The 23,291-nt window shown below is 43.5% G+C and overlaps 1 protein-coding gene across 1 annotated transcript in view; it reads right to left on the bottom strand.

The window, feature by feature from the left end:
* Positions 1 to 23,291, bottom strand: part of PTPRS (protein tyrosine phosphatase receptor type S) — a 270,711-nt gene that overhangs the window by 58,338 nt on the left and 189,082 nt on the right. The window contains exons 12-19 of the mRNA XM_070944543.1: positions 23,025 to 23,218; positions 20,170 to 20,196; positions 17,660 to 17,777; positions 11,001 to 11,591; positions 10,115 to 10,212; positions 8,335 to 8,597; positions 6,573 to 6,666; positions 2,528 to 2,743 (exon numbers count right to left, since the gene is read on the bottom strand). Coding sequence (XP_070800644.1) covers positions 2,528 to 2,743; positions 6,573 to 6,666; positions 8,335 to 8,597; positions 10,115 to 10,212; positions 11,001 to 11,591; positions 17,660 to 17,777; positions 20,170 to 20,196; positions 23,025 to 23,218 — 1,601 coding nt within the window. The remainder of the gene's footprint in view (positions 1 to 2,527; positions 2,744 to 6,572; positions 6,667 to 8,334; positions 8,598 to 10,114; positions 10,213 to 11,000; positions 11,592 to 17,659; positions 17,778 to 20,169; positions 20,197 to 23,024; positions 23,219 to 23,291) is intronic.

Genomic DNA, 23,291 nt, shown 5'->3' with positions numbered 1-23,291 from the left:
GCGGGGTGCACGGGGGGAATTGCATTATGGGTGTGGGAACGCGTGCTTTTGGCACCCGAGGAAAAAAAGGTTAGCCATCACTGGTCTATATGGTCAATTATTTCCTTGATGCTTTAAAACAGTTCCATTTCGTTTAGCTTCCCCTCATTCTGTCTTGCATTATGTCTGTATTTAATAGGTCTCTGGCCAGTTGTCCAGGAATCATTGATTTAAAACAAACTTTCAAATCACAATTTTAAGTGTCTTATCAATAATCAGTCCAATCAATTTGAATACAACAGAGGATTATCCACGCCTCTTCAAGTCACTTTAATATATTCAGTAATATTCAGTCTCTTAACTGAAGTTCTTATTTGATATTCAAATCTCTAGTGGTTTTAGAGTAGATACATGTCCAGCACATATTTTCAGTCTTTTTAAATGATTATTTTCAAGTTTGCATAGCTCCCCTTTCATCAGCAGATGGCGCTCTCGCTTCAGTCTGCTTCAGCCTCTCTGTAATGTTGTTGACAAGTCTGGTTTCAATTATTTTAAATTGTTAATCCAGTAAGTAAGCAATATTAATAAAGAAGAATTTGAGACTATAATTCCAGCATTTTTAGAAAATCCTCTTAATACCACGTCTTTTAACTTTGAGAATCCAAATTTCTATTTATTTTAAAAAGTTATTATTATTTTTTCTTAAATCCTCTGGTATTTTTTCCAAGTGCTTGTTCGCCCTTCGACAAATAGTTCTAAATATGCTTTCCCCTTGGATTTCTTACACCATTCACTTTCTCCACTCCTGCACTGTCTTAGGTGTTCAGACTGTCCCAGCTTCATGGCAGCCATTTTTGCTGCCGCTGCTCCTCATCTTCAGATGAGGAGGCTTTCCTAGTCAGGGAGGAGAGATGTAGCTCTCCTCGACCTGCCACGTGGTCCCCCTTTACTTCACCACCCCTCCAGCATGGCTACGGCTCTGATTGGAGCCCTCCGATGAGGGGAGTTCGGAATGGGGCTGTGGAGCTTGCAGTCCTTGCTTCTGATAGCACCGGAAGTACAGCCGGAAGTTCTATTAATGAATTCCTGAGCATAGATGGCTCAGGAATTCTGGGAGTTGAAGTCCACAAGTCATAAAAGGGCCATAATTCCCATCACTTCTGTAAAGGAGGATTTCCCTTCGTCTTCTCATTGGGGAAAGGTAGATAAGGGGTAGAAACAAAGACGTGAAACCGACAGTTCTGACTCAGATCAGCAAACGTGAGTGAAAACCCACATCAAAAACTGTAATCTGGCATTGTAGTTGAGGTATAGAGTGCAAGTACTCCTTGACTTACAACAGTTCATTTAGTGACCATTCAAAGTTACAACAGCACTGAAAAAAAATGACTTAGGACCAGTTTTCACTCTTATGACCATTGCAGCATCTCAATGGTCATGTGATCGAAATTCAGACGCTTGGTAATTGACTCATATTTATGACGGTTGCAGTGTTCCGACGTCATGTTATCCCCTTTTACAACCTTCTGAAGAGCAAGAGTCAAGGGGGAACCTGGATTCACTTAACAACAGTTTGACTAATTTAACAACTACAGTGATTCACTTAATAAGTATGACAAGAAAGGTTGTAAAATTGGGCAAACTCACTTAACAAATGTTTCATTTAGCAACATGAATTTTGGGCTCAACTGTGATTGTACGTCGAGGACTACCTGTAACTGATTTAAATTAGCCAGTTGAGATGTGCAAAATTCAGTGATTGGGGAAGGAAAGGTTCCAAAATTCTCCAGAATCAATTTTCCCAGTGCAGTTTATGAGTTTCCCAAAGGAAATCCTCTGAACCAGGACTTTTTCAAGAGGTTCTGGATTCATTTCAGATATAGCAAGCATTTCCTGGGGCCAGTTCACCTCTGAAATGGTGAGTTTTGCACATCCTTGCTGGTTATTAAACTGACTCGTTTCTGAGTTTGCATATAATTAGACAAAACCGCTAGGCCTGTGTAAAGTGCTAAGCAAAAAGGAAACCCCTCCCCCAAACCACAAGGTTAACGTTAAATAAATTCAGCCTGCTGGAGTAAATACAGTTTCTACATTTTTAATTGACCTGCCCGAATGGGTGGTGTGATCTCAGTAGGTAGGACAGCTGCCTTCAAATTTAATTTAGCCTTTTATGCTCTTGCTCTATTATTGCAGTGTTGGAGAAATTTCGATGCACGTCATTTTTTATTTTTGTACTTTATGCTGCTTATTACTTTTATACGTTTGGGCTTTACGGATATTGACTTTTAATGCTTTGTAAGATATTCATTGTAAGAAATCATACCATCTTATCGCTTTCCACTGCTCCTCAAAATATTTTTTGGCTGTTTTTATTCGGAGCACGGTAAATTAATATCATTCAGACAAAAGTGATAAAAACACAGAAGAGGACCCATCACAACGTGAAGCTTGTTTGTTTCTGATCTCCACTGAAAGGAGATTGATGTTAACCCACTCAGGTTCTTAAAGGGGCCCTAAGAATTAGTAGGGAGACGCAAAAGGAACTCACAGCTTCATTGGTCTGCAGAACGGCCAAAACGAAAATGACATATTTCTGTCCGGCCTCCAGGGCTTTATTTTCGAAGTTGTCGTAGCGTTTCATATCCCCAAGGAGGAAGAAAGGGGGCAGGATGTGGAAACGGGCTGTGATGTATGCTTTGTGGGGATCCAGCTGACGGGAATGGCGGAGGCTTCGCCGTTGCAGCCTTGAGATCTGCTGAATTAGCTGGAAAAGGAGAAGGCGGATATCTAGCTGAGCCAAGATGGTTAAGTATTAACATAAATAAATAAAAGCAGTCCTTGAATTACGGCTATTCATTTAGCAACCATTCAAACTTACAACAAGCACTGAAAAAGACAACTGAGAACCAAACCTTGCATTTACAATCATTGCAGCATCTCCAAGATCACCAGATCAAAATTTGGGTGCTTGGCAACATGCATGTATTTATAATGGCTGCAGTGTCCCAGGGGTCATGTGATCATCATTTGCGACCTTCTCAGCCAGCTTCTGACAAGTAAAGTCAATGAGGAAAACTGGATTCACTTAATGGCAGCATGATTCATTGAACTGCAGTGATTTGTTTAATTTTAGATGACTGCTTCTGTCATCCTACATTTGTAAATGTAACTTAGACCAGAGGTCCTCAACCTTGGCAACTTCGTGGACTTCAACTCCCAGAATTCTTTAGCAGCCAAGCGGACATCCACAAATCTTAAAGTTGCCAAAGTTGGAGACCCCTGACTTAGATGATAACTTTTGAACCCATTACAGTTCCAATATCAGTTATGCCACCTAGCTCACCATGGATTGATTGATTGATTGATTGATTGATTCATTGATTGATTGATTCGATTTATATGCCGCCCTTCTCCGGAAACTCAGGGCGGCTTACAATGCATTAAGCAATAGCCTTTATACTTTTGTATATACCTGCTTAGTAGGGCTTTCGGCCCCCCCAAGCGGTGTTCTTTTTTATACAAAGTCAGCTTATTGCCCCCACAATCCGGATCCTCATTTTACCTGACTGTGTACCTGGCTCCCTGCCACGTGGCAGCGACCCTACCCGAGCTACTTGACGTCATCGCCGGGGTGGCGGTGGATACCCCCAGACTTGTTGTCATGGGGGATTTCAACCTTCCATCCGTGGGTGAGACGTCAGAGGTGGCTCGGGAGTTCATGGCTTCCATGACGGCCATGGACCTGACCCAGTTAGTTCAAGGCCCCACTCACATAGGAGGACACACTCTGGACTTGATTTTCATCTCTGGTCAGTGGTTGAATGATCTTGGTAGAGGGGACTTAGACATTAAACCTTTGTCATGGACAGATCATTCGCTCCTTCACTTGGACTTTCCTACTGCTTCCCCCTGCCGCAGGGAGACGGAACCGACTAAATGGTTCCGTCCCAGGCGCCTGATGGATCCAGAAAGGTTCCTGACAGAGCTTGGGCCGTTTCCTGAGACTCTGACACACGACTCAACTGAAGAGCTGGTGGCCGCCTGGGAGAGTGCGGCCGCCGGAGCTTTGGATCGTGTCGTGCCTTTGCGGCCTCTGACCCGATGCCGATCTCAATTGGCTCCTTGGTTCTCTGAGAGCTGAGAGAGATGAAGCGTCGGAAAAGACGCCTAGAGAGCATTTGGAGGACTAGTCATTCTGATTCCGACCGGACACAGGTGAGGTCTTATATCAAGACCTACCTAGTGGCGATAAAAGCGGCAAAATCTAACCATTTTTCCGCTCTTATCGCATCTGCAGAGAACCGCCCAGCCGCCCTGTTTAGGGTGACCCACTCCCTTCTTCGGGGGGGAGTGCGGGAGGATCCCTTGCAGGGTCGAGCTGAGGATTTTGTGCAATTCCTGCACGATAAAGTCGCTCGGATTCGGGAAGGCTTGGACTCCGACTGGGTGAGTCCGGGGGAGGAGACGAGGGTAGGTCTTGAGAATATTATCTGGGAGGAGTTTGATCCTGTGGCTCCCGAGGATGTGGACAGGGTTCTGGGTAGGATTAGTGCCACCACATGTTTATTGGACCCGTGTCCCTCCTGGTTGGTACTGGCCTCCCGGGAAGTTACACGAGGCTGGCTCCAGGGGATTATAACTGCTTCTTTGAGTGAGGGTGCCTTTCCCGTCGCCTTGAAAGAGGCGGTGGTGAGGCCCCTCCTCAAGAAGCCTTCCCTGGACCCGGCTGAATTAGTTAACTATCGTCCGGTCTCCAACCTTCGTTTTGTGGTGAAGGTTGTTGAGAGTGTGGTGGCACGACAACTGCCCAGGCACCTGGATGAAGCTATCTATCTAGACCCGTACCAGTCGGGCTTCAGGCAGGGGCACAGCACAGAAACGGCATTGGTCGCGTTGGTGGATGATCTCTGGAGGGCCCGGGACAGGGGTTGCTCCTCTGTCCTAGTCCTATTAGATCTCTCAGCGGCTTTTGATACCATCGACCATGGTATCATGCTGCAGCGGTTGAAGGGGTTAGGAGTAGGGGGCACCGTTTTGCGGTGGTTCTCTTCCTTCCTCTCCGGCCGCTCGCAGTTCGTGTTGGCAGGGGGGCAGAGGTCGACCTCGAGGCATCTCGCATGTGGAGTGCCACAAGGGTCGGTCCTCTCGCCTCTTCTGTTCAACATTTATGTGAAGCCGCTGGGTGAGATCATCCGTGGTTTTGGGGTGAAGTGTCACCTGTACGCTGATGATACTCAGCTGTACATCTCCACCCCAGACCACCCCAACGATGCCCTTGATGTGATGTCTCGCTGCCTGGAGGCCGTGTGGGTCTGGATGGGGAGGAACAGGCTCAGACTCAACCCTTCCAAGACCGAGTGGCTGTGGCTACCGGCGTCCCGATATAGTCAGCAGGTGCCATCGCTGACTATTGGGAGTGAATCTTTGCCCCCCACAGAGAGGGCTCGCAATCTGGGTGTCCTCCTGGACGCACGGCTGTCTTTAGAAGAGCATATGACGCCCGTGGCCAGGGGGCCTTTTATCAGGTTCGCCTGATCTGCCAGTTGCAGCCCTTTCTGGACCGGGACGCCTTGCGCACGGTCACTCATGCCCTTGTCACCTCCCGGCTGGACTATTGTAATGCTCTCTACATGGGGCTCCCCTTGAAGAGCACTCGGAGGCTCCAGCTGGTCCAGAATGCGGCCGCGCGGGTGGTTATGGGCGCACCTCGTTGTGCCCGCGTGACACCTCTCCTGCGCGAGCTGCACTGGCTCCCAGTGGTCTTCCGGGTGCGATTCAAGGTGTTGGTTACCACCTTTAAAGCGCTCCATGGCACAGGACCCGGGTACCTTCGAGACCGTCTTCTGCCACCAATAGCCTCCCACCGACCAGTCCGTTCCCACAGAGAGGGTCTCCTCAGGGTGCCATCAGCCAAGTTATGTCGGCTGGCGACACCCAGGGGGAGGGCCTTCTCTGTGGGAGCCCCAACCCTGTGGAATGAACTGCCCCCGGAAATACGTAAGATCTCTGACCTCCGGGTGTTCCGCTGCGCACTGAAGACCCTGTTGTTCCGCCAGGCAGGGCTGTCAATATAATAATTTTAAATTGGGGTATTTTAATTTTTGGGGTTTTAAATCGGCCAAATCTATTTAATTATTTTAATTTTTAATTATTGTTGTGTCTTGTGTTTTTAAATTGGCTGTATACCGCCCTGAGTCCTTCGGGAGAAGGGCGGTATAGAAATAAAATTATTATTATTATTATTATTATTATTATTATTATTATTATTATTATTATTATTATTATTATTATTATTATTACCTACCTCAAAAGGATGGAAGTCAACCTTGAGCCTGGTGAGATTTGAACTTGCAGTAATTGCAGGCAGCTGGTGCTACTTAACAGCGCTTTAGTCTGCTGCGCCACCAAGGCTCTAATTTGTTAATTAGAAGGCTCTCTGTAGGGTTCATTGTCAAATGCTCCCCCCCTCCCCCAGTGAAGATACGGTATATAACATCTACAGCATTCCCAGGATCTACTAAGGAAATTACAAGTTCAAAAAATGAAACAAGATGAAATCTCTTAGGACTTTTTCATGGCAAATCCTCACTTACCTCTTCTAAATCCATTTCTTCCGGACTATTGTATGAATTTTGGAATTGGCCACTTTTAGTTTTCTTCAAGGGCACCACCACAATGTAATATGCTCTGATAATCAAAAGAAGAAAGAGAAACAGGCCAGAGAATATATTAAAAGAGAAAATGAAGGAGAAGAGCTAATCTAGATGGGAAATGTGATTAATGGAGGTAAGACTCAAAGCAGGAAGCATATATTGGGCTGTCTCACCAATGGTGAAAAATAATTGTCTCCTAACTCAATGACTGTGGGATCTAGTTTACAAAATTCCCACAAGATTTCTAGTTAATCCTAGAAAGGTTTCCTCTGGCATTTTATTTCTTTTTTTTATAATACAAAAGTTTTTTATTTTTATAATCAAACATACAAACAATACATAATCAGTCATTGAATATATCATCTAATACATCTTTTATATCTTCTTCTTCTTACTTCTCTATTAATACATTTGCCTTTCTTTTTATTTTATTAAAAATCATAAAACAATTTTATCCCCAGCACCTCTCAACCCCCCCTCCCCTCCCCCTCCCCCGACTTCCCAGGGCAAAAACAGGATATAACATTTAGCAAACCTAAGCTAACATATACTAACTTACTATTAAATTCAAAAATCCCTCCGACTCTTTAACTCCCCTTTTAAAATTTTCAATATTCAGTAACATCAAACATAAACATTTAATTATATATGCCTTTTAAAAGTTCTATAATCTCAAGTTAAACATTTTAAAATATCTTAATACTTCCTCATGTTTCAGTAAGACATTCTTCATAATCTAAATTTCAGACTTTTGAAAAAAAAAAAAATATCCATTAAGTTTTAGGTTAACCACTTTAGAGCTGCAATACATTTCAAAAAGCTATCCAACTTTAATTAAACCTTTTGTTTCAATAAAGCATTGTTCAAAGATAACCCTAAAAGTATTACGTAGATTCCAAAACTTTAAAAAAGCTACCCCTTAAATTTTTGATTGACTCTTTTAATACCTCAGTAACTCTTAAAGAGCTATCCATTTTTAGTTAAACATTTTAATTAGACAGCAATAGTCTTCCAAATATCCCTTCAAAAAGTTAACCTTGCATTCTTCCTTTCTTTCTGTATTTTTTCCAGTCCTTCTTCATTAACACTTTCTTCTTCGGTATTGCTCGTCCCCCTGCTTTTATTTTCAAAAATGGCATTTTATTTCAATAAACAACACGTTTTAGGTTGTTCAGGCAGCAAAACCAGCATGGGACAACTTGCCACAGCCAACTCACCATGGCCAACTCGCCATGGAACCACAACACTGTGGGAAAATTCAACAATTATTTTAGATAATTAAAACATTATGTTATTTTTGTCATTCACATTTCATTTGGTCCTTCCTTTTGCAGCCTTTCTTCAATGATTCTATTTCACCATTTTTTCGATATTAGTGTAACTCTTGTCCCATGGCGAGTTGTCCTGCAGTGAGTTGGCTGCAGTGAGTTGGCTGCTGCGAATTGGCTGCAGCAAGTTGTTCTAGACCCCAACAAAACTGGCCCAGGTTGTAAAAAGGTTTAGGTGCAGACAGTGAAAATGTCTGAGTCTAGCTCTAAATGATTCTTTCTGTGTTTTATAACGGAATGGTTCATGGTTCATATGCTTTGATAGCTTACTGAACCTTGATCAACTTCATATGGAAAGGCCATATGAAAATACTGAAAGAGAGAAATATCAACTGTGTAGCCAGACTCAACGCGGTCCCCCAGTGTATACATACTGAACTGGGGAGTCTGAAGTCCTGACATCTGGCAGATTCACTATCACGTTGCCATCTATTTCGTGTCGGTAAGACACCTCTGGTTTTCGGTTCAACATATTGGCTGCAGTGGACACCACCACTTTCTGCTGAAGATCTCCTTTCTCGCTTCTCTGGCCCACGAGGGAGAATCGGTAAGATGTTTGTGGCTTCAGGTTGGTGATGAGCTTCTTGGTGGCACTCCCACCCACCTCAATTTCTTGGCCGGTGTTATCATGACGGATCTGTGAGAAATGGAGGAAGAGGGCATGGAAGAAACTTAATTGGGTCCATGTAAGAAACCCAAAAGAATCCTGCTATATAAGACCAACATTAATCTTCATCTTACAGGTAGTCCTGGTAGGTAGGACTAGAAGCAATGGATGGAAACTAATCAAGGAGAGAAGCAACTTAGAACTAAGGAGAAATTGTGGGTGCTCCAACACTGGAGGTTTTTAAGAAGAGATTGGACAACCATTTGGGCGCACCTGCCCTTTGGAATCAACTCCCTCTGGAGCTCCGGGTGGCCCCCGACCTTCGCTCTTTCCGCCATGGGCTATTTCACCTGGCCGCCTTGACTGATGGGGGTTTTAATCTGGGTTTTACTGAATTTCTTAATTTCAATTTAGACTTCTGTTTTAATGGTTTGTCTGTTCTGTTTTAATTGTTGTGAACCGCCCTGAGTCCTGTGGAGATAGGGTGGCATACAAGTCCCAACAAATAACTAAATAAATAAATAAATTTGTCCGGAATGGTATAGGGTTTCTTGCCTGAAGAAGGGGTTGGACTAGAACAGGGATGTCAAACTCAAGGCCCAGGGGCTGGATTTGGCCTATGGGGTGCTTAGATCTGGCCCGTGGAACTGCCCTGGAAACAGCAAACAGCAAAGGACCAGCCCGCGGTTCCTCTGCCAGCAAAAACAGAGCTGGCAGAGGGTTGCAGGAAGCCGTTGCAGCCAAAAACGGAGCTTGGGAGCCCCTTTTCACTGGCAGAATGCTCGGGCCACCACAGGTTCCCCCAACACAAGTGATGCTGAGCTGGCCACGTCCACCCTGGCCTCCGAGGTCAAACACAACCCTGATACAACCCTCAATGAAATTGAGTTTGACACCTCTGGACTAGAAGACCTCCAAGTTCACTCCCAACTCTGTTATAAAGTATAATGCATCGTTCTATTTATGTTCCATGGCAGCGTTTCATTGTTTTCATTGACATGTTTGGGAAATCCTACAAATCATTTATGCCTATTATGCCTAGTAGCCATTGAGAATGTCAGCCTTTGTGGATTTTTTCCAGCTGTCCAAATCTTTTTGTCATTACAATGTTGCATAGCAGCAAATTCCCTAATTTAGCTAAACGGATTTCAATTAAGCAGGAAGAAAGAACTAATTTCTGAAGGGATAATTTGTTTGAAAATGATCTAGGTTGCTTCAGAAGAGGGCACAGTTTTTCTCTTGTGACAGATTTTTGAGCAAAATACTGCGTATCCAAAAATTTATTCGGTCAAAATTATTCAATCAACGGTTTATTCAAAAATTTATTCCAAAGTAATAGTTTTCATTGAATAACCTTTCAAAACAAGGGCAATGACAAAAGTAGACTGCATGTCATGACATCTCAGCACAAATGACACAAAAGGGGATCCTCTTTGTTCAACAGAGGCAATTCGGCTGATCCACGGACCAAATTGCCTCTGTTGCACGAAGGATGCAGGATCCCCTTTTTCAAGGATTTCTAGCAGACACTGATATTAAACATGTACCTTGTATGAAATAGGGGAGTTGTAATTTTCAGGAAACTCCCAGCCCAGAAGGACCGACGTTTTGGTGACCATTTTCACTCTGAAGTTTTTGGGAAAAACTGTGGGGAAGAAAAACAGTCAGCAAAGGGTGGAGCAGGCGACTCGGAGTGAAAATGGCAGAAGTTGGAATTTCATCAATGGAGACACGTTTTCTACACACTAGGTGCTACTCCAATCCCCCAAAGTAACCTCTGGCCATTTGTGCCTTGTGAAAACTCTTATCCACGCCTGCAACACCCTGTTACGCTACCAAAAAAATATATATATCTTATGATCCCAATAATCCCCTTACAGCATCCCAGTGCAATGAAAATCAACTCTAAATTCTCCTGTTTGGCTGCTGAGGACAGAAGCTGTACATGGAATCGTGCAGGTTTGTTGTTTTAAAAATTAGTTGCATAGGTGTATTTTCTCCTTGACCAGCTTGCAAATAATAATAATAATAATAATAATAATAATAATAATAATAATAATAATAATAATAATAATAATGAAAAAGATTGAAGAGAGGGAGGGGGGCAAAAGCTGAAGAAAAAACTCCGCCCACCTGTGATGGCAACTGCTCCGCCCAGCTGTCAATCAAGAGGCTGCCTGGACTGGACTTTAGCAGAAAAAGGAAAAAAAGACTTACCTGCTGAAGGCAAAGGAAAACCACCTGCCTTGTTATGATTAATTGTTTTTAAAAGCCTGCTTGTTTGGTTTTGGGTTTTTTTTTTAACGGTACTCACACGCCATCTTCAAGCCGGCGAGGAGTTTAGGACTACAGCTGTTTTTGGTTTAGGTTTTGGCTTCTCTGCCTCCCAGGATTCAGAGAGAGACCCTTGGGGCAGAAACTGGCAAGTCCTACCTTGATCCAGAAGGACCGTCCGATATTGAACAGTCGGGCTGTACGGCCCGGGACCTTTACTGGTATGTGCTCGGATTTTAACATCGTAAGCGGTGTTGGGCTTGAGACCGTTCAGGATGTATGAGTTTTCTGGAGAGGGAGGGAGATCTTTCTCCTGGGGGTTTCCCGAAGAGATGGTCTCTCGGTAGGCTACGGTGTACTTGACGATGACACCGTTCCTCTCGGCTAAAACGGGGGGCAGCCACTTGACCTGGATCGATCTGGAGGTGATGTTGCTCGCCTCGAGAATTTGAGGGTAACCCTTTGGCACATCTTCTGGGATGGTGATTTCTTGCAATGCTTCCTCCCCAAAGCCAGCCCGGCTCTTCACGGCCAGCTTGAAGACGTACGTGGCACCTTTGTGGACATGGGTAGCGGTATATTTGTCCTCCTGGGTGGCAAATTCCAGAGTGGCCAGCGGGTCGACATCTTTGCGGCCGAACTGGAGGCGGTAACCCAGCACTTGGCTTTCGGCTTCCAGAGGGGGTTCCCATTTGACCAGGAGAGAGTTTTCATGGGTGGGATACACAGACAGGATCGGTTTCCCTGGGACTAGAAATCAAAGAGATAATGGATTTGCTATGGGAAACAGCCTGCCAGTACGATAAAAAATTTTTTTTTTATCAGATTATACTGCAATATATTGCAAACTACATTTTTGTCTGCTGCAAGGATATACAATATTAGATTTTAGGAGAGTTGTGTTAGTCAATGTGGGCCCAAAATCAGGACGACTTTGGGAGCACCTTTTCTGGCACACAGAATGTATTCAAATAAAATATAGAAAGCTTCTGCCTTCAAATAAAATATGTGAGTTGGAAAAGATGCTTACAAGATTCCATCTGATTTTTTGTTGTCTTTCTTTCTTTCTTTCTTTCTTTCTTTATTTCTTTCTTTCTTTCTTTCTTTCTTTCTTTCTTTCTTTCTCTTTCTTTCTTTTCTTTCTTCTTTATTTCCTTTCCTTTCCTTTCCTTTCCTTTCCTTTCCTTTCCTTTCCTTTCCTTCTTCCTTTCCTTTCCTTTTTTCTCTTTTTGCATTTCAACTTTTGAACTTTTAATTAAAACAAATGAGATTAATTGCTTTGTACTTAATAGTCTCCTGATTTCACCCACTCTCCTGAGTAACCCACTTAGATTGTGACCTAGACTCAATAGATACAAAGCACTGGAAATTTGGACTATTGATTGGTTTTATTTTTTAAATTTCTCCCCCCGGTAACTAGGGAAAGTCCTTTATTTTATACAAATGAATAAAAGAAATGCACAATTAGAAGAAATCAAGTTGAACACTAGTGTAGAAATGAATCTTAATAATAAAATATGTTTTCTATTTTAACTCCAAATTAACTGACTTTGGACATGTGGCACTCTGGAGAAGGCTGTAATACTAGGAAAGGTGGAAGAGACGGACCAGCATCAAGGGAGATAAAACTCAGTTTACATCAGTGATGGATGTTTTGTTGGAAGACCTGAAGGGCCAGGTTGGGGACAGATCAACCTGGAGAAAATCTACACGCTCAAAGTTGACTCTGATTTGATGGTACACAACCAATCAAACAACTTAAAGATCTAATTCTGATGCTGGGAAAGGTGGATGGAAAGAGAAGAGGAGGATGACCAGCAACAAGGTAGATGGACTCATCCAGTTTTGGCTGCCACAATATAAAAAAGATGTTGCGACTCTGGAAAGAGTGCAGAGAAAAGCAACAAAGAGGATTAGGAGGTGGAGGCTACAACATACGAAGAACGGTTACAGGATTTGGGTTTTGTCCAGTATAATGAAGAGAAGGACCAGGGGTGACATGAGAGCAGTCTTCCAACATTTGAAAAACTGTCACAGAAATAAGGAGGGGCGACATATTCTCCAAAGCACCTGATGGCAAGACAAGACGCAACGGATTAACTAATCAAGGAGAGGAGCAACCTAAAATGAAGGATACATTTTTGACAGTGAGAACAATTAATCAGTGGAATGACTTGCCTCCAGAAATGGTGAATGTTCCATCACTGGAGTTTTTAAAGAAGAGATTGGAACTATTTGTCCAGAATGGTATAGGGGTTCCTGCTTGAGCAGGGGATTGGACTAAAAGACCTTCAAGGTCCCTTAATTCTTTATTATTTATAGAAGCAATGTTTGGAGGTAGGAGAAAATCTATCTATATGTGTGGCCTATCCAAGAGTTGGCACCAACTTGACGGTACATAATCAATCAATTAACTATTTCCTTTGAGCTCTTTATCTACACTATTTTCTTTAAAGCCTAATTTCATTATAATCTCATCTCTTTCTATGTTGTATCGCTAACATGTTGCTTTATGGCTGATTTCTCTCTATCTGTAGTATTAATCTTTCTCTATCTCTATAGTCATTCTCCCTGAAACGGTAACATTTTTCCTACAGAGATCAACCGGACTTTTACAGATAGTCCTCAATTTATGAATTTATGAAGTAGTGTAGGGTATCCTGCCTAAGCAGGGGGTTGGACTAGAAGACCTCCAAGGCCCCTTCCAACTCTGTTATTCTATTCTATGACCACAACTGAGCCCAAAATTTTTGTTGCTAAGCAAGACAGTTGTTAAGTGAGATTTGCTCCATTTTACGAGCTTTCTTTGCCAGAGTTGCTAACTGAATCACTGCAGTTGTTAAGTGAACCACATGGTCATTAAGCAAATCCAGCCTCCCCCATTGACTTTGTTTGTCAGAAGGTGCAAAAGGGTATCTCATGGAACCCTGCAACCGTCATAAATATAAGCCAATTTTGATCAGCTGACCATGAGGATGCTGCAACAGTCATTAACTGTAACAAATGTTCGTAAGTCACTTTTTTCTGTGCCGTTGTAACTTCGGTCACTAAACGAGCAGTTGTAAATCGAGGACTACCTATAATTCAATCTGTGTTTTTAAGTTTCTGTTTTTGATTCCTTTCCCATCCAAAATCTGCTCTTTTCCCCATCTTTCCAGTTTATTTGTTCCTGACTGAGGTTTTTTTTATCCTTCCCCTCTCCCCCCCTAATTTTTACTGCCTCTGGAGAGAAAGAGGCAAGAGAGTTTTTCCCTCACACCACTCTGAGGGAAGGGATAAAATGCCTCTTTTCTCCCCAGTTTTTTCAGCTGTGGCCTCTTTTCTGTGGCCTCTCCTCATCAGGGCAGTCTATCTTTCAATCTGCCTCTTTATTTGACTCCTTGTGTTTGGCTCTCTTTATTTTGCTTCCTCTTCAAAATGGCCGTGGTGGCAGAGTCCTCAGGCAGCCATCTTGTCTTCCCCCTCTTCTTGCCTCCTGCCCAATGCCTCCTGTCAATCAATGCTTCGATTGGCTGCTGCTCTTTGGCTGCTGTTGTTTGATTGGTAGCTGGATTGTCTTGACAATGGGGGGGGAGGGCCAGGAGAGGGAGGGGGAGCAGGAGTACAGGTGCTTATCACCTGTTCGGACAGGTGATACTTCCACACTAGCAATCCCCAACCTTGGCAATTTTATGGTGTAGTTATTTATTTATTAGATTTCTAGCCCACTTTTATTACCGTTTATAAGTAACTCAAGGCGACGAACGTACAGGTCGTCCTCGACTTACACCAGTTCATTTAGTGACCGTTCAAAGTTCCAATGGAACCAGAAAAAGGGACTTATGACCATTTTTCACACTTGGTCACGTAATCAATTTTCAGATGCTTGGCAACGGGTACATATTTATGACGGTCACAGTATCCAGGGATCATGTGATCCCTTTTTGCGACCTCCTGATAAGCAAAGTCAATGGGGGAACCAGCTTCACTTAACAACCGTGTCACTAACTTAACAACTGCAGTGATTCACTTAACAACCCAGGGCAAGAAAGGTTGTAAAATGGGGCAAAATTCACTTAACAACTGTCTCGCCTAGCAACTTAAAAATGGGGCTCAACCGTGGTCGTAAGTCGAGGACTACCTGGACATAATTCCTCCTCCTGTTTTCCCCAAAACAACAACCCTGTGAGGTGGGCTGAGAGAGAGAAGGGGGCTGGCCCGAAGTCACCCACTTTGCTTTCAAGACGGGACTAGAATTCTTGGACTTCAATCCCCAGAATTCCCTAGCCAGCTGGTTGGGGAATTCTGGGAATTGAAGTCCACATATTTTAAAATTGTTAGGATTGAGATCTACTGTGGCAAGCGCTCCCAGTTTGAGAGAGAGGAATTTCCCAGAGCATCAGTATCTGTGAAAAGAGAGTAGTCCATGAAGAAAGCATCCTTCCAGGGAATGGATTTCATCTTCCAGCTGTGCTTAGTCTTAAGTCAAGGACTACCTACCAGTATATTGCTTTTATCTAATAAATTATACTGATGGGGAAAACAGCCAATGCATGAATTAATTATCCTATCCAAACATTTAGCAGTGCAAAAGAAATCCAGTGATCAGTGACTCACTGCAAAGATTTTAGGGGGGAAAAAAAACATTACCTGAAACGTTGGGAAATATAATTAAAAATTATCATTTTGAAGAAGAAAGACATTGAGCATTTAGCTAATTGCTGATCTCCTGAAAAGGCTGTGTTGCTTCTATTGATGCCTCATGAAAGAATTCTTTTTTAAAAATGGCTTAATATTGATAAAGTTAATGTTATGAAAAGTAACGCACATAAATATTAGGCACATCAAGGGTTTTTGTTGAATATTTCCCTCTGCTGGAATATCCTCTCTGTTTTGGAGAGGGTGAAGATGGAAATAAGGGGATTTATGGGGACTGATGTCAAAAAAAAAGGGAATGAAAGCAGAAGATCAAAGCTCCATCCCCATTTTTATCCAAGCGAAGTATGCAATCAATAAAGGAGAATATTTGTAGCTCAGGGTTGACATGAGGGATCCTTGGTGCTCTCTGAGCTTGGCTGTTTTCTTGCAGATGTTTCATGCCAAAGTAGATAACATCATCAGTGCTAGAAGGGAGTGGGGAAGGAAGAGGAGGAAGAGGAAGAGAAGGAGGAGGAAGAGGAGGAGAAGGAGGAGGAAGTGAAGGAGGAGGAGGAGGATTGTGGGGTGTACTCTCTGAGCTTGTTTTTGTTTTTTTGCAGACTTTTTTGCAAACTAGATAACAGGATGATTTTGTCACTGCCGCAGATGATCTTACGTGGGTGGGTACAGTTAGTCCTTGACTTAGCTGTCGGCAGAATTCAACAGAAATATATTTTAATCTTCATGTTATCAATCTACCCTGGCAAGCTTCTATTTCATTACTTAAGGCAGACTATAAATTCTATACTAAACTACTTGCTCACTGTCTTAAATTAATTACAGGCAAATGGCTACTTCTGCATCAATCCAGATGTACGCCAAACACAATAACATAGCGAGCTTAGATGGATAGTTATTAAATGTAATACAGTTTCATAAAAATAATTCAATTCCCCATTTCATATGATTTCAAGATACAGTGGGAGCCTGTGTGTGAAAGGGCGGTTTCTGGAAACAAACCATAAAAATAAAAGGACAAATAAAAACTAATAGACTATGTCAACATGTAGAGAAAACTTAATATACCTGATATAGGAATATTAATGTGGAAGCTGTGCATACAGATAGTACTCAACTTACAACAGTTCATTTAGTGACCGTTCGAAGTTACAGCGGCACTGAAAAAAGTGACTTAAGATCATTTTTCACACATATGATCATCGTAGCATCCCCATAGTCATATGATCAAAATTCAGATGCTTGGCAACTGACTCATTTATGACGATTGCAGTGTCATAATCCCCTTTTGCGACCTGCTGACAAGCAAAGTCAAAGATTCACTTAACAACCATGTTACTAACGTAACAATTGAAGTGATTCTCTTTAACAACGGTGGCAAGAAAAGTCGTAAAATGGGGTAAAACTCACTTAACAAATGTCTCGCTTAGCAATGGAAATTTTGGGTTCAGTTGGGGTCGTAAATTGAGGACCACCTGTATAATATATTTAAAGAGATACACACACACACACACAAACACACACATAAAATCAGTAAACACTTTGCTATTTAGTTATCTCAGTTGTGCATTCCTCAAAAAAAAAAACAAAAAAAAAACAAAGAGGAAAATGAGAAAAGAATGAAGAGAGATGAAAAAGAATATTTTGGGGGAGTATCAGAGCTATCCCTGAAGATCAGGAGAAACATCTGAAGACTGCATTTGGTCTCTCCCACTAGCTATCAAATTCTAATTTTCAAAGATTTTCAGACTTCTCACTGTACAGGTAGTCCTCGACCTATGACCACAACGGAGCCTATCCATTGCAGTCGTTAGTCATGATGGTCATAATACAAGTTAGTCACGTAACCAACCCGAGTTTACGACATTTTTTTTTTTTTAGGCGAAGGCGGCAATCGTTAAGTGCAAATGCCACAGACGTAAGTGACGGGCTTTATTTAAACTGTTGCAAAATGCAGTGAGTACGGGAGGCTGCAAATGGCCGTGAAGGGGGATTGTGCTGTTGAGCGCCCGAAGTTCAGTCATGTGACTGCGGACAGCCCTGACTGGGTCATAAGTAGCTCGAAGGTAGGTCTGTTGCAACTTTGAATGGTTGCTCAGTGACTGGTCGTAAGTCGAGGACTAATCTTTAGACAAGGGTCCTTTAGGGTTGCTTAATAAGACCCACCCTTCTGGGACGCTCACCTGCTCCCTTGGTCACGACCGGTTTCGGCTTGCTCCGGGCCCCGTCCCCTTTCATGGTATAGGCAGCCACTGTGATTGAGTAGGTGGTCTCTGGCTGAAGTCCAGAGATGACCATTTCCTGAGGAATTAAAGCAAAGGATTAAAACAAAATAGCTTTCTTTCCCCTCTCTTTCTCCCTTCCTCTTTCTTTCTTTCTTTCCTTCCTTCCACCCATCTTTCTTTCTTTCTTTCTTTCTTTCTTTCTTTCTTTCTTTCTTTCTTTCTTTCTTTCTTTCTTTCTTCCTTCCTTCCTTCTTTCTTTCCTTCCTTCCTTCCACCCATCCTCCTTTCCTCTTTCTTTCTTTCTTTCTTTCTTTCTTTCTTTCTTTCTTTCTTTCTTTCTCTCTCTCTCTCTCTCTCTCTCTCTCTTTCTTTCTTTCTTTCTTTCTTTCCCTTCCTTGGGAAAATAACCGGGGTCCAGCATGCAAGACGCAGCACAAAGCAATCCTTGACACATCACATCACAAGGAAACGGGGATGGGTGGGGAGGAAACCACGCATTCTCCATACCAAACGCACAACTTGCAATGAAATCAATCCCGTTATTGAATAGGGAGGGCTCCGGTCTTCCTCGTCATCACAGAAAATGGGTCTTGTCGTCAACGGGACTTTTGTGGGTTCCTCAAAGGGGCAGAACCCCAAAGGAAAAAAAAATGACTGTACTCAACCGAATTGACTGTACAATAAGAGAGTTGGAAGGGGCCTTGGAGGTCTTCTAGTCCAACCCCCTGCTGAAGCAGGAAACCGTATACCATTTCAGACAAATGGCTGTCCAATCCCTTCTTGAAAATCTCCAGGGATGGAGCGCTTACAACTTCTGGATGTCAGCCGTTTCAGTGAGTGATTGTTATCACTTTCAGGGCCCCTCTTTTCTGTGACAGCCCGTCAAATATTGGAACACTGCCATCATGTCATCCCTAATCCTTCTTTTCCTTAAACCAGACATACCCAATTCCTGCAACCATTCATCGTATGTTTTAGCCTCCAGCCCCCTAATCATCTTTGTTCTCTTCTCTGCACTCTTTCTAGAGTCTCCACACCTTTTTTTTTTTGTATCTTTTGAAAACTCCTTTTTTTTTTCTTGTGTTCGTTGGGGATGGGAGTGGGAAATCAGAGAACAAAAAATAGCAAGAGCTTTACTTTTAGTTTCTATAGCACAAAAAACAGCTGCTTTGAGAATAATAAGCCCAAAAATTGCATTTTACAATTCCTGCAATTTATAACAGCTACCCTGTTTCCCCCCAAATAAGACATCCCCTGATAATAAGCCCAATCAGGCTTTTCGAGCGCATGGCAGTAAGGCCAAGCGCTTATTTCAGGGTTCAAAAAAAATATAAGACAGGGTTTTATTTTCGGGGAAACACGGTAGGTTTGCACAAAGGACACACTTATTTTGGTTGTGTCTTAACTTGATTTAGCTGGGTTTGCTCAGCGGCAGATTTATATTAGTTTAATTCGTATATAAAGCTGTTTTAGATGGGTCTGCACAAGGCCACACTTATGTTGGTTTAACCATCACTTGTTAACTTAGTTTAACACGGTCTGCTTCTTTGCACACTTATGTTGATCTATCCATCACCTCTTAAACTACTTTAACAGGGTCGGCACAAGGGCAAATGTTGGTTTAACCTTCACTGCTTAAGCCAGTTTAACAGGATCTGCACCTCTGTACACTCACGTTGGTTTAACCCTAATTTCTAAAGCTGGGTTAAGAGGATCTGCACCTCTGTAAACTTTAACTCTCATTTAAGCTAGTTTAACAGGGTCTGAACAAGGACACACTTATGCTAGTCAAACCCTCACCTCTTAAGCTAGTTTAACTGTCTGCATCTCTGCACACTCATGTTGGTTTAACCCTCATTTCTTAAGCTAGTTTAACAGGGTCTGCATCTCTGCACACTCATGTTGGTTTAACTCTCATTTCTTAAGCTAGTTTAACAGGGTCTGCATCTCTGCACACTCATGTTGGTTTAACTCTCATTTCTTAAGCTAGTTTAACAGGGTCTGCATCTCTGCACACTCATGTTGGTTTAACCCTCATTTCTTAAGCTAGTTTAACAGGGTCTGCATCTCTGCACACTCATGTTGGTTTAACCCTCATTTCTTAAACTAGTTTAACAGGGTCTGAACAAGGACACACTTATGCTAGTCTAACCCTCACCTCTTAAGCTAGTTTAAGTCTGCACACTAATGTTACTTTAACCCTCTGCACACTCATGCTGGTTTAATACTCATTTCTAATGCTGGGTTAACTCCTTTGCCTCCCTCCCCCAGATTCCATGCAAAGAAACCAACCCAACACTCAGAGAGGCTGAAGCACACCAAGCCGCACGAAACTTAACAAAGGGGGGGGGGGGAGAGGAAGGGGAGGTGGGGTGGGGGGAGAAAGGGAGATACTCAACACCATGCCATCACTAACAACAGGGAAGGGAGCCGAGAACAGACCATCACAACGGAAGCGTCTTACTTACGTATTCTGCAGTATCATCGGTCTCCCACTGAACAAAAGAAGGTAGGCAGGTGAGGATGAAAAGGGGAAAGAGAAAGAAAAGTGAGGTGATGGGGGGAGCACGAGGAGGGGGCTGCCTGGGGAGAGAAAGGCCAGTGCTCAGAAGCCCCCCCTGAAGCTGCTGGGGCAAAGTGGGGATGGTGGGGGGAGAGATCGGTGAGGTTAGTTAGTAGAATGCATCACTCTGGTTAATGGAGCCATAGGTGGGGCACGGGGCGGGGGGGGGGGGCGGCTGAACTGGGCTGGAAAGAGTGCGATTTCAGAATTATAGATAGTCCTCGACTTACAGCCATTCATTTAGTGACCATTCGAAGTTACAACAGCACCACTGCAACAGACAGTGCAACCCTCATAAATACACGCCAGCTGCCAAAGCGGGCAAATTTTGATCCGGTGACCACGGGGATGAAAACTGGTCCTAAGTCACTTCTTTTTTTCCAGTGCTGTCGTAACTTTGAACTACGGTTGTTAAGTCGAGGAGTACCTGTAAACATTTTCAATGCTTGCCTGCAATTCCTTCTTCGACCGCGGGCTGCTCCGACTGCCCTTTGAAACCTGGAGAAAATGCTTCCTTTGGGTCAATTGCCTTATTAAGGCAATGAGGCTTTTCATCAGAATCATGAGGACTAGGATCTTTATACCGGAGAGATGCAGCTAAATCCTTGCTTGGCGTGTAAACATCAACACTTGGCACCTCCAGGTAGTACCAGAAATGGCTTCTACCTTACACTGCTTCAGGTGAGAATAAATAAACTCTCCTTGGCATTAGATCATTATAGGAAGTCCTCATTTAATGACCATTCATTTAGCGACCGTTCTAAAAGTGACCAGTCCTCACACTTATGACCATCACAATACCTTGCGGTCACATCATCACAATCTGGGCACTTGCCAACCAGCCTGGCTTTCTGACAGTTGTGATCGCAGGGAAGATCTCAAGCGCTGCCTCGCTTAAAAATCGCGGGTGATTCGCTTAACAACCACAGGAAAAAAAAAAAAGCTCATAAAATCGGGGGCAGCTGTGCGATGCCTGACTTAATGACCGCGCTGCTTAATAAAAAAAATTTCAGATTCCTTCTGTGGTTGTAAGTCGAGGACTACCTGTGGAACTGACCGAGTGGACGAGACTATCTTCTCTTTAATTCTTAAATTAAATTCTTAATTTTAAATCCTGTGGACCACTAATATGATCTGCCTAATGACTGGCTGGGTGGGTGTGGCTAGGTGGTCATGTGACTGGGTGGGCATGGTCAACTCGATGTCACTCATGTCGAGGGGCGCCTTGCCAACCTCTACTCGCTACTCCTCGCCTGCCTGCCTGGGCTCCTTAGGGCCCCAACAGGAAACAGTTGTTGGAGCTAAATAGCCACTAAGAGAAAGAGTTGGCAAAAGAGCTCAGTTCAAATTGGATCTGGCCGAGAAGAAGGCTCAGCACAAGTATCTCACTGAGGACTAGGAGCATAGGCTTTCCAAACAGAGGGAAGACCCGCAGGAATGCAAGGCCAGGTAAAGGCATCTGGAGGCTCAGCAGGCCGAGATGGTCAGCCAGTTCCAGGCCATGAGGCATTCCCACTGGAACAAGGCCCTCCGGCTCTTTGCCACCAGCGGCGCTTCCCTCCAGCCTTCGCCCAAAGCCCCACACCAGGAGGCTGAAGCAGACCCCAAGTCGGAATTTCTGCCCCCCTCCGACCCACACAAAAAGACCCTAAAGGGGAGACTCTCTGCAGCAACACAAACGTTCATTGCACTGGCCCAGGGGCCGTAGTTTGAGGACCCCTGATTTAGTGCAATATAAAAAATGCAAATACTTTTTCTGCGGACCACCAAAATTTTCTTGCAGACCACCAGTGGTTCACGGACCACCAGTTGGTGACCGCTGCCTTAAGGACAATCAGAGGCCACCCTCAACCTTCCAAATTTTGGTCATTGTCAGTCCCTAGTTTTTGTTTCTTTCAATAACAAAAAACAAGATTTAATATGCACTTCGGCAAGGATTAAAGAGATTTTTAATTGCCTTATTTTACAGGATTTGTTTTGGGGGAAAGACAAAATATTGCTGTTTGATGCACAAAGGAAGGAGAGGGTGAGTGGAAAAAACAGGCAATTTTGGAAGGTTGATACAGGTAGTCCTCAAATTACGAGCACAACTGAGCCCAACATTTCTGTTGCTAAGTGAGACGTTTGTTAAGTGAGCTTTCCCCCCCATTTTACGAATTTTCTTGCCAGCGTTGTTAAGTGAGTCACCGCAGCTGTTAAGTTAGTCGCCTGGTTGTTAAGTGAATCTGTCTTCCCCATTGACTTGGCTTGTCAGAAGGTCGCAAAAAGGGATCACGTGACCTTGGGACACTGCAACGGTCATAAATATGAGTCAGTCGCTAAGAGGCTGAATTTTGATCACATGACCATGGGGATGCTGCAACGGTTGTAAGTGTGAACCGGTTGCCAAGCGTCTGAATTTTGAGGATGCTACAAAGGTCGTAACTGTGAAACATGGTCCCAAGTCCTTTTTTTTTTAGTGCCGTTATAACTTTGAACGGTCACTAAATCAACTGTTGTAAGTCAAGGACTACCTGTATAAAGGATGGAGGGAAACTCGGTTTTTCAAGATCCCTATTGTAAGTCAAGGACTACCTGTAGCAGCCAGAAGTCAAAAGTTGACTCAGGCACCAAAAAGAGGAGGAGGAGGAGGAGGAGGAGGAAGAGGAGAAAAAGGAAACATCCATTGTTAATAAGCTGTGGGGTTGTCTTGGGTTCGAATCTAGCCACGAGAAGCACCTTGTCACCCAAAAGGAGAGACCCCCGTTCCCACTCCCTCACCTGAGCATCAGCCAACATGACATCCTTGATCTGGGGCAACCCACTGGCTTCGCCGTTCTCCATGCGTACGTAATGCACTTGGTAGCCACGTATCTGTCCGTGCTGGCGGTTTTGGACTGGGGAACGCCAGAAGACTTGGATGGCCGTTGAATTGAGGACTTCCACCTCCACCTTGCGAGGTGGGGCGCTGGGCACTGGAAAGCGAGAAGGGAGGAGGACGAGAGAGAAGAGGGAAAGGGGAGAGAGAAAGAAAAGAGTTCGACTTTA

Source organism: Pituophis catenifer, unplaced genomic scaffold (genome assembly GCF_029215685.1).
Source record: "Pituophis catenifer annectens isolate HBS135680 unplaced genomic scaffold, rPitCat1.0.hap2 SCAF_1, whole genome shotgun sequence".
NCBI lineage: Eukaryota > Metazoa > Chordata > Lepidosauria > Squamata > Colubridae > Pituophis > Pituophis catenifer.
The sequence above is the reverse complement of the archived record's forward strand: the minus strand, read 5'-3'. Positions and strand labels throughout refer to the sequence as shown.